Raw genomic sequence first — 12,126 nt, forward strand, 5'->3', positions numbered from 1 at the left:
TGATAGCCCTACTCAATACCTTCCATTATTCGAGCCGTTTGTTACACCTTTTAGGGTTGCACCACCCCGGCTGTTAATACAACCTACTAGTGATGGTGTTCGGACACAACCCGTGAATATAGATATTAATTACACCTTTATTGAAGAACAACCTTGTAATGAGGGTGATGGTAACATAATGTGCACATGTTCGGATGTAGAGGAGGTTGATGATAACAATTTAGAAGAATTCGATCATGTTCTTGATATTTTAAAGATTTGGATTCTAATAGAAGACGAGAATAGTTGTTCTAATAAGGATGGGAGACGAGCATCCAAACGCGCTAAGAAGGTTGTGCAAGATCATACAACATTATTGAAGAGCTTATCAAAGATTAAACCAACACTAGTGAGATTATTAGCAAAAGAAGAGGAATTAAGAGAAGATAGTATGTGCTCGATTTGCTTTGAGAAGATGTCAAGTGAAGAGGAAATCATAAAGATGATTCGTTGTAAACATTTATTTCATAGAGAATGTTTATTTAATTGGCTTCCGAAGAATCATTCTTGTCCTTATTGTAGATCGAGTAGCTTAGTAGATGTTTATTATTGATTAATTAGGTGATAATTTATTATAGGTTTATTTATATGTATTACCAATTTCCTAGCATAGGTGTATGGGATGATATCTGAGTATGACCGATATTTTGTGAAGGCACGTGACCAGGCTCTAAACAGTTATGAGAGGATGCCGATATGTTCCAGAAAGAAGACATGTCGGCTACATCCTACCTGATATATTATAATATATATCAGAATTCAACACGTGGCAGCAGAAGCTCGACACTTGGCACAGAAGGCTTTGCATGGATGAGAGCCACCTGTCAAGGTAGATCATTATAAATAGTAGGTAAAACCTCATTAATGAGGGCATTAATTACTCTCTCTCTCTCTCTCTACTTTCTCTCTCTTACTTACCTTCTTCTCTTAAACACCTTCTGACTTTATCATCGGAGTGGTTATCCCCGGACCACCCCAGGGTTAGCTAACTTCTTCTCATTGTGTAGGTTCTCAGCTTGCCGATAGGAGTATCAGGATCTCAGGTCCGAATTCTTGGGGAAATCAGGATCAGACAGAAGCAATTTGGCGCTAGAAGGAGGGGAAAGTTGATCACTTCTATCGCCTAAGAACCTCACACAAAACATACATATAACAACGATAACCATGGCCGGAAATAATGGAATACCAGTAGAACAACCCCAGGTGGAAGTAGTAGATGAAACCCATACCCTAGAGGGTAATCAGTTTCACGTGCCGATAACTCTCCCTGCAGAAGGAGGGGAGGTAGAGGATCCTATGGCGGCATTCACTCCAGATGAGTTGGAAACGGCCGCAAGGGTGATGAGTGCAATGAGTAGGAAGAGAAAAGAGGCTGAGGCGGCACGGGCTGAAAGAGAGGCTGAGGCGGCACGGGCTGAAAGAGAGGCTGCTCAGGCCGATAGAGGAGCATCGCACCGTCACCAGGAAGAACAACACAATCAGTTGGAGAACTCGTCAAGGAGACCCCGACATGAGTCGCCGAAAAGGTCGCATACAACATCACGACGGGTTGAACAATCCTCAAGTCACGTTGTGAGTACCAGAACTCAGCAGCAGAGAAGTTCGCAGGTAGAGGGGCAAGCAATGCGCACAGTGGTGCAGTTTAGGGCATCCCCATTTGCCCAGCACATCTTGGATCAGCCAATGGAAAAGGTGAAAATGCCGACTTGTAGGTATGATGGAAGAGGGGATCCGGCAAGATTCATAACGTCCTATGAGGGGCACATGATGCTGTACACTAACTCGGACGCAGTCTGGTGTAAAGTCTTTCCGACAACCATGATTGGGGCTGCAGCCGATTGGTTTAACAACCTTGAAGTTGGGTCAGTAAATAGCTTTGAAAGATTGACTGAGATGTTTGTGGGTCAATATGTCAGTAACAGTATGAGGCAGAGAACCTCTGGAGAATTGATGGCTGTGGAGCAGAAACCGGATGAATCTTTGAGGGATTATATCAGGCGATTTAACAATGAGGCAAACACCATTCCAAAATTGCAACAGGAAATAGCTGTGATGGCTTTAATGAATGGATTGGTTGATTCTGATTTTAAAAGGTATCTTACAAGGAAAAGCTTACCGACATTGGCAGCAGCGTTTAGCAAAGCTCATGATTACATAAAGAGTGAAGAGTTAATGAAGACAAGTAGCAGACATGTCGTTGCCGAAAAGGGGCAAAGTCAGTATGAAGGGACATCGTCTGCAGGAAGTAGGCCGAGAGCTCCAGCCCCAGGAAGGGGAGGAGGAAGCCGGCAAGATACCAGACCGACAAGGCTGCCAATGAGATATAGCACCTACACTCCCCTGAATACACCAAGGGCAGCAATCTACTCAGTAAACCAGAATAGAGAAGATTGGTCAAGGCCGGTTCCCATGAAGACAAGGCCAAGGGATGTGAAGAAGTATTGTATGTTCCATAGGGATGTGGGACATTATACGGAGGAGTGTACACAGTTGAAGGACAACATTGAGGAATTGATCAGAAAAGGGCACTTAACACAATACAGGTTGAATGCGAGCAGGAATCAGCAACCGGCACAAGCAGCTGAGAGGCAACAGATGGAAGCAAGGCCCGAAAGGACGCAAGGAAGAATAGTCCGACAGGGGGATGCAGGAATACCACCGTTATCTACTGGAAGGGTAGATGTGATAACGGGAGGACCGATTCATGGAGGGACAGTTAGTGGGGCAAAGAAGCATTTGGCGGAGCACCGTCATCTAGTTTGTGCTTTGGACGTAGATAACCGTCCTCGGCCGGCGTCAATACCCCAAGTCGTGTTCACGGAAGAAGATGCACGAGGTGTAGTGTTCCCGCACGACGATCCGTTAGTCCTGATAACCAAGATAAATGGGGCTGACATCAAAAGAGTGTTGGTAGATGGAGGTAGTTCAGCAAATGTGTTGTTTATGCAAGCTTTCAATGAGATGAATATAGGAAGACAATACTTGAAGCCGGTATCGTATCCTGTGATCGGGTTTAATGGGTCGACTGTAAGGCCAGAAGGGAGTATTGTGTTGCCGGTAAGGATGGGTGATGGGCTACAGGCAAGAGATCTGATGGCAGAGTTTCTGGTGGTGGATGTTAAGTCGGCTTACAACGCAATCATCGGTAGACCGATAATACATGACATGCAAGCTATTGTGTCAACTTACCATCTGGCAATAGCCTATGTGTCGAATTTGGGTGCTGTAGAGAAGGTGTATGGGGGTCAGGTCATGTCAAAAGCCTGTTATGTGACAGCTTTGAAGAATCCGGTTGGTAATGCTACGGTACCATGTAATCCAAAAAGGGAAGGTGAGCCGACAACTCAGGATTTAACCATGAAAAACTTTGATGCAAGACCTGAGGAAACACCAAGGCCGTTACCGGGGGGAGAAACCGTCCAAGTTGAACTGCAACCAGGCGACCCAAGTAGAACAGTGAAGGTTGGGGCTGATATGGATGTGGATACTAGGTGTAACCTGATAAGCTTGTTGCGTGAGAACGCCGACGTCTTTGCGTTCTCGGCCAGTGAGATGCCGGGAATACATCCAGAAGTAATGGAGCATAAGTTGAATGTGGACAGAAAGTTCAGGCCGATAAGGCAAAAGAAGCGCAATTTCTCAACTGAGAAAATAGAAGCAATTCAGGCTGAGGTAAATAAGCTCTTAGTAGTAGGGTTCATTGAGCCTTGCACATATCCAGAGTGGTTGGCGAATGTAGTAATGGTGAGAAAGCCGACAGGGAAGTGGCGAATATGTGTGGATTTCACAGATCTGAATAAGGCTTGCCCTAAGGATTGCTACCCACTACCCCGGATAGACAGGCTAGTAGACTCAACCTCTGGTCATGCCATGCTTAGTTTTCTGGATGCGTTTTCAGGATATCATCAAGTCAGCATGCATAAAGCTGACAGGAATAAAACGACTTTTATAACAGATGGTGGTGTATATTGTTATAAGGCAATGCCGTTTGGGTTGAAAAATGTAGGAGCAACCTATCAAAAATTGGTAGACAATATTTTTGAGAAGCAGAAGGGACGGAATGTTGAGGTGTATGTGGATGATACGATAGTGAAGAGTAAGGAAAAAGGAAACCATATAGCAGATCTGAGAGAAACATTTGAGACTTTAAGGAAATATCAGATGAAGTTAAATCCGGAGAAGTGTGTTTTTGGGGTTAGATCAGGGAAGTTTCTAGGCTTCATGGTCAGTGAACGGGGAATAGATGCGAATCCGGATAAGGTGAATGCGGTACTTCAGATGAAACAACCAAAAACCATTCGTGATATACAGAGGTTGACTGGCAGGATGGCAGGGTTAACCAGATTTACCAGCAAGTCAGCTGATAAGGCACTTCCGTTTTTTATGGTACTGAGAAAGAACAAGGCATTTGAGTGGGGAAAAGAACAAAGTGATGCCCTAGAAGTAGTAAGGAATCATCTTAGATCTCTTCCCACAATTGCCAGGCCCGAGAAGGGAGAAGTGTTGCAGTTATACATCTCGGCATCGCCAAAAACGGTAGCAGCCGTTTTGTTAGTAGAAAGGAAGAAGCAGCAACAACCGATATACTTTGTCAGCCATGTTTTGAATGCGGCAGAGCGTAGATATCCAGTGATAGAGAAAATGGCGTTAGCAGTAATAGTGGCAGCCAGGAAGTTGAGGTCTTACTTTGATGCACATCCAATAGAGGTGCTCACCAATCATCCCTTAGAGAAATCATTGCGTAAAATGGATACATCTGGCAGATTACTGGCATGGGCAGTTGAGTTGTCGGAATATGAGATAAGCTACAAGCCAAGAACATCAATTAAGGCTCAAGCGTTGTCTGATTTTATTGTTGAAACCACATACACCGATGAAGAGGAAGAACTGGGAACATGGCAGGTATCAGTTGATGGATCAGCTACAGCAACGGGAGCAGGGGCTGGAATTGTGATAACGGCTCCAGATGGGAAAATGTTTGAATATGCCATGAAGTTTAAGTTCAAGGCAACAAATAATGAAGCCGAGTACGAAGCCGCGGTGGCCGGAATGCAGTTGTCAATAGCAGCAGAAGCAAAACGGCTAGTTCTGACAACTGATTCTCAGCTGGTATCAAGTCAATTTAGTGGGGAGTATGAGACCCGAGAGCCGGCAATGGTGAAATATTTGGAGAAGATGAAGCAGTTAGCAGCTCAGTTGCAATACTTTGAGATAAAATTAGTTCCGAGATTGAAAAATTCTCAAGCAGATGCGCTGGCAAAATTAGCAAGTTCAAGTTTTAACGACTTGGAAAGAACAGTTATGGTGGAGGTTTTAAAGCAGAAAAGCATAGATGAGATGTCGGCAGAGGTTTTATGTGTTGATCTGAGGAATCAATGGTACGATAAAATACTAGCATACATCGTTCATGGTGTAGGGCCGACAGATAAAGGGGAGCTGAAAAGATTGCGGAGGGATAGTGTATGGTTCGTTATGTATCAAGGCCAGTTATACAAAAGAGGGTTTTCACTACCATTGCAAAGATGTATAACGGATTTTGAGTCAACAAGATTGATAGAAGAATTGCATGAGGGAAGCTGTGGTAACCATCTCGGAGCAAGAGCCTTGTCCAGAGAAGCAATGAGAAGAGGGTACTACTGGCCGACAATGAATGCAGACGCAATGGCTTACGTTAAAAAATGCGAGAAGTGTCAAAAGTTTGCCCCAGTTATCAACTTGCCCCCAAATGACCTGACTCCGATATTAAATCCAATCCCTTTCGCCCAATGGGGAATGGATATAGTAGGCCCGTTCCCATCGGCCACAGGTGGAAGAAAATTTCTGATAGTAGGAATTGACTACTTCACAAAGTGGATTGAAGCAGAACCGGTAGCGAAGATAACAGCATCTGAAGTAAAAAAGTTTATATGGAAAAACATCTTCACAAGATTTGGGTTGCCAATGGCGATGGTTTTTTATCATGGAACCCAATTTGACTGTAAGCCAGTCAAAGATCTCCTAATGATGTACAAGGTGAAATTTGCTTATGCAGCAGTATGCCATCCACAGTCTAACGGCCAGGCAGAAGCAGCAAATAAGCAAATCGTGACAGCAATTACGAAGAAGATCGAAGATGCAAAGGGCTTGTGGGCAGATTTGATACCAGAGATATTGTGGGCAAACAGGACAACAGTAAGAGAAGCCACAGGTGAATCACCTTATACTCTAGTTTTTGGAACAGAGGCAGTCATACCAGCAGAAGTCGGGTTGCCGACATTTCGGATTCAGCATTACTGTGAAGACCAAAATGATTTACTCCTACGACAACAATTAGATTTCTTGCCAGAGCTAAGAGAAAAAGCAGCAGTTAAGTCAGCTGTATTTAAAAAAAGAATGTCAAGAGCCTACAACAGAAGAGTATCCCATCGGCCGTTAAGTGTAGGAGATCTGGTATTACGAAGAACAGCAGCAACTGGTAAGGAAAATGAAGATGGGAAGCTAACTGCAAGCTGGGAGGGGCCCTATCGGATTAGAGATGTCGTCATCCAAGGGTCGTTTTACCTGGAAACTTTGGATGGGACACCTCTAAAAATGTATGGAACTCAGCTGTATTGAAGAAGTACTACGTGTAATGTACAAATTTTATGTGAAGCTGATATCAAGAAGGATATCAGTGATGAATGAAGAAGTATTCAGACAATGTGCATTGAAATAGGCATCCTCCATTTAACAGAACATCGTTAAATGGGACGGACAGCTCAAAACCGCTTCCATGAAGTTAATAGTTCTACAACCTGATCAGTTGTATGCATTAACTCATGAGGTTGCTGGTTCAAAATATAATACCGGCCAAATCAATTCGAGTATACGCCGACATGAGGCATAACTCAGAAAGTGATCGCCGAGAGGGTACCTAACTGGCTGAAACAACAAAGCAGTAGGTGACCAATGTTATAATCTGAACCACCAACGAACGGTTACTGCTCAGTGTACATAGCTCTAACACAAACTACGTACACTGGGGGGAGTAAGGGATGATATGGTATAAGGAATGATATGGTGTTTAGTGATATCCATAGTACATTACTGATTTGTGATATCCATAATACGTTGGTAATTTTTAATGTTATTTTTAAAGTCAGGTAACGATCTGATATCTTCCAAAGCTGAGGTTTTGAAATCTGGTATCTTCAAAAGTTGGTGTTTTTTATGAGATTTCTAAAAGTTGACGATTGCAAATTGTCTTTTATATGTTGAAACTAGCAAGGCAATATAGTTATTGTAACATTGTTAAAACAAGTGCATTAGAAAGTGATAAACAAGGACAACACAGTTACGATAAGGGGTGTAAAAATTCGCAGACAGTTAGCAGATAATGAAAATAAAAATAAGTTTGCATGACAGATAAAGTTGACAATCGACAGGCATCACCACAAAAAAGGGGTATATGCCGATAAAACAGCATTGTCGAAATAAATGTTAACATATACAAAAGACAGTAAAAAGAGTTATAGCTGGTAAGGCCCAATAATACAAGACCCACAAGAAGATGTCGGTGATGACTGCCCGCCCCTTCAGGCTTGTGCATTCTCAGGCACAGGGGAGTCCAAAATGTTGGGATCTTTGGGGCCGTCATCAGCACTGGGCACCAAATTGTACAAGTCCTCTTCAGAGAACTGCTGTGTCTCAAAGCCGGAAGGGATCTTGTAAGCTTCCTCATTGAAAACTTTTTCAACTTTTGCCCAGTCTTCCTTCTTCCAACCGGCAGCCTGAGCTACACATCTCTGGGCAGCAGTCCAACCTCCATCAAAACGATCTTGGAGCTTGGAGCAGAACTTATCTGAAGCTAAATAACGGCCCACAGCTCTCTGGCGAATCCCAGGCTTATCAGCTTCCATTTGCGTAACCTTCTCCTCAAGGTTTTTTACTTTAGCCCTGGCATCGCTGAGATCCTTCTCGACTGAAGGAAGGCGCTCAATGGCTTTATCTTTTTCAGCAATCTGAGTCTTCAGACTCTGCAATTCCAACTCCAAGCCAGCAACCTTCTCAGCCTTCATCCTCAATTCCGACAACTCCTGGTCATCTTTTTCTTTGATCTTCCTTAAATCGTCCAAGGCCTTCTCAGCATTGTTGATGATCTCTTGCATGGCGTTCTGACTGGAGGAGGCCTGATGGTGCTTCTCTTGATAATAGCGGTACATCTCCACAAGCTCCGTACCAGACATAACGGCCTGTGAACAGGAAAAATATTCTTGAACAAAGATAAACAAAAACTAAGAAATAAGCAGTAAAATGTATAAAGCGTATAGTGGTATACAAAAAATAAAACAGATCAGTTAAGGAAAGGTAGTAGAGTAAACATACCTTCATTAAGTTGTGCATATGAGCAGCGGCGAGAGGACCGATTGGACCAGCAGGTCTGTCCATTGGAAGGGTAAGGTTACTCAGAAGCCGGTAACCAAGTGTCCCACCCTGCATTGGATCGTCGGTAATCATTGACTCATTTCGACCAACGTCCATGTTTGGCTGCCAACGGTCCCCAGAATGGCCGGCAGGAACAGCGAAACCTTTTAGAACTTCATCTGGAAACCGGCCAGAAACCCTTTCTATCCACTGGTTGGACCGATAAGTCAGGGCCGGAATGCTGGAATCTGACCCAGCTGTAGTAGGAGCGATTGTGGTGGTTGCCTGAGCTTGACGAGGGGACTCGGCAGAGGTGAGATCTTCGATCTCAACACCCTGAATAACCTTCTTCACAATGGCCTCAGGGCTCTTAGCTTTGTTGGTGGGTGGAGTCTTCTCGGACTCCGATTGGTCCTTCTTCTTCCCACCACGCCCTTCAGGTTGTCTAGGGCTGGAGATCACAATTCCACCACGCCGATTGGCGAGAGATGTCAGCTTTCTCTTCTTGGCGTTGTCGTCATCCATTAATTCAGCTCTCCTCTTAGCACTAACAGCCGGTGCACGACCGCAGATTGAAGCTAAGGTGTCGTAAGAAGCGGTAGCTTTAGGACAACGCCTGAGAACTCTCTTTCCGTCAGCTGATAATCCTAGCAACTTGTTGTCCAACTTGTCGATACCTAAAAAACAAAGGGTAAGGAAAACAATAGTAAGCTACGAGTAAACAACGTCAGAAGCAAGGTAAAAAAAAATATAAATAAATAATAATAATAAAACTTAGAAAGATAAGTTGTACCATGTTGGTCAGTCCAACAGAGACCGACACGAGATAACGGTGCGTTGCCCAGAATGTAACTCACATTCGGCACCCACACCGCAGGAACTAGACGGACCTTGCCGTCACCTTCATCAAATTCAGAGATGTCAAAGTGATTGACAGCCCTTTCTTCATGTTTACCGAGATCTCTCTCGGGGATTGAGTCGAAATGGGGATGAGGCCTGAAAAAAGTTCTCCTCAAAGGAAAGTCCTCTGGGACCGACATAAAGAAAAACCTATCTTTCCAACCCTTGCAGCTGGATAGTTTAGGATGAACGGTGTACTTATGGGGTTGAGTGTATAACGACCACCACCCATCTGATTGACCATCCCTCTTCAAGGTAATTAGCCGTCTAAATACGTTAAGGGTTAGAGGGAAATTACGATACAGCATGACCCAAACCGTAGCAATAACGGCACGGATTGTTTGGGGAGTTAACTGAACCAAACAAACATTCCAAGCCTTCAAAATTTTAGCAACGAAAGGATGTAGAGGAAAACGGAGGCCAAAATCAAAATGTTTCAAGTAAACGGCCACAGAACCAACCGGGCAATCCAGCACTGAAGCTCCAGACGGAGGGAGAGATAACTCATACCCATCAGGTAGGTTAAAGAACCTTTTTGCGCGACGGCAATAGTCTTTTTCAATTGCCGTTTTCCTAAAGGCCTCACTTATTTTTGCCTTCGCGACTTTCCCCTCGTTAGCAAGAACCATGGGTTGTCGGAACTCAGCTCTATCAGTCTCGGAATTATAAAACTCATCCAGATTTTCTTCCTGGATAACCTCAGCCGTCATATCGACAATATCTTCCCTACTCTCATTGTTGATATTGTCTTCTTGAGTCTCGTCATCTCTTAAAACCGAGTTGACGGCTGAATCATGAACTGGAGATGACGGACCTTCCAGAGGGTTTGCAGGGATGTCATCCACTGGTTCTTCTTCAGAAGAACTTACAACCTGACCTTGCCCAGGTCTTTTGCTGGGTTCTGCTGCCTTAGCGGCCTCAGCTTCCTTAGCTGCTTTGGCGGCCTCAGCGGCTTCACGGGCAGCAGCTCGAGGCTGATAACTGGTACTCTTTACCCTTGGCATAGTGTTTATACCTATATTGACAACGTTAGTGCCGTATTGATTAAAATACCGTCTCCCAGTAAAGCTGCGTAAGTGATAACGGACATTAACAGGCTCAACGTCAAGAACTTCAGTATCAGCAGGGATGTCAGGGTTAGAAGGGTGATAGGCACTTTCACGATGAGCAATGGTCCTATGTATCATAAAAGCGCGTTTTTCTTCTTCAGAAGATAACGTCTCAAACAGGTAGTCTATATTATCAGAAAGAGAGGATGAATTACCCTGATTACTACCGGTTTCTTTGCCTAAAGACTGCCTAATTAAACGACGCCTAGCAGTACTAAGGTTAGGAAAATTCTCTTCAACACTATCTTTAGACATTTAATTAAATATAAGAAAATAAAAACAGCATGCAAAGTCAGGGGTTAGGGTACGACAATACCTTCGATGAAAATCGCTGCTATAATGTCTTTAAATGATAAGAAACGATGAAGAAGGAGAGCACGCCTGAAGTACTGAAGTGCGCAGACCGAAAACAAAGAAGAGAAGAAAGGTAGGAACTCTGGTCGAAAAATTTTAACTTTTTGAGAGAAAACTTAGAAAAAATGCAAAGTAAAGGGAAAATGGCGTTATTTTGATCTAAAAAGGGGGAAACTGAATGGCCAGTTGAAGTGAAAGGCGGTTCAGAGATCCGACGGTTCCCGATCGATAAGTTGTTTCAAAAAGCAGCGGCAGGATTTATGACACGTGTAAAATTTTCCCGCTCAAAAAAAAAAAAAAAAAAAAAAAAAAAAAAAGGGTTACACTACCATAACGTGCACATTGTAACAAGTAGACCTTGTTTGCTATCAGCATACAAGGTCAACTGGGGAGGAAAACGGAGTTTTTCGCTCCCAAGTGTTTTATAACAAGTTGACCTCGTCTGCTATCGGCATACAAGGTCACTTGGGGGGGAAAACGGAGTTTTTCGCTCCCAGGTATTTTATAACAAGTAGACCTTGTCTGCTATCAGCATACAAGGTCACTTGGGGGGGAAAACAGAGTTTTTCGCTCCCAGGTATTTTATAACAAGTAGACCTTGTCTGCTATCAGCATACAAGGTCACTTGGGGGGGGGGGGAAACAGAGTTTTTCGCTCCTAGGTATTTTATAACAAGTACACCTTGTCTGCTATCGGCATACAAGGTCACCTGGGGGGGAAGAACGGTTAAAAGCCAATAATAATGCAAATGGATACAGTACAGGATTATAGTACAAAGATTGTCTTCTTACAATAACAAAATAGAAATAAAAACAATGAATAAGAATAAATCTTCTCAGCAAAAGAATATAGAGCTTAAAAGAATATAGTGAACATGAGTCTCTGAGATATTCTCAAGCTTCGTCTGATAATGTGTCTGAGTATAAGCCAAGCAAGTATAACGAACTGCGGCAACGGTAAGGTCAATAATAAAGTTTTGTTAACGCACAGTGCTTGACAGAGTACAAGAAATGTTGTCGCATGAAATTTCCAACATAAGGTGAAATTTGAAGAATGAGAAGTGGAACCCAAAGTTTGTTTAGTTCAGTTTGTTGCCTGTGTTAACTGAGAACGATGATGTATGATCATGCGTCCTCACTTGGGGGGCTAATTGTATGGGATGATATCTGAGTATGACCGATATCTTGTGAAGGCACGTGACCAGGCTCTAAACAGTTATGAGAGGATGCCGATATGTTCTAGAAAGAAGACATGTCGGCTACATCCTACCTGATATATTATAATATATATCAGAATTCAACACGTGGCAGCAGAAACTCGACACTTGGCACAGAAGGCTCTG

At 43.4% G+C, this 12,126-nt stretch overlaps 1 protein-coding gene across 1 annotated transcript; it reads left to right on the forward strand.

Moving 5' to 3' along the window:
- The first annotated feature begins 1,203 nt into the window (after positions 1-1,203).
- On the forward strand, positions 1,204-6,733 carry LOC145590643 (uncharacterized). Its single transcript, XM_081647063.1, has 6 exons — positions 1,204-1,731; positions 2,080-4,468; positions 4,655-4,893; positions 4,942-5,988; positions 6,100-6,284; positions 6,625-6,733. Exons 1-6 carry the CDS (start codon positions 1,204-1,206, stop codon positions 6,731-6,733), a joined length of 4,497 nt encoding a protein of 1,498 aa, XP_081503189.1.
- Positions 6,734-12,126: the final 5,393 nt, after the last annotated feature.

Source organism: Chenopodium album, chromosome 18 (assembly GCF_948465745.1).
Source record: "Chenopodium album chromosome 18, dcCheAlbu1.1, whole genome shotgun sequence".
Lineage (NCBI taxonomy): Eukaryota > Viridiplantae > Streptophyta > Magnoliopsida > Caryophyllales > Amaranthaceae > Chenopodium > Chenopodium album.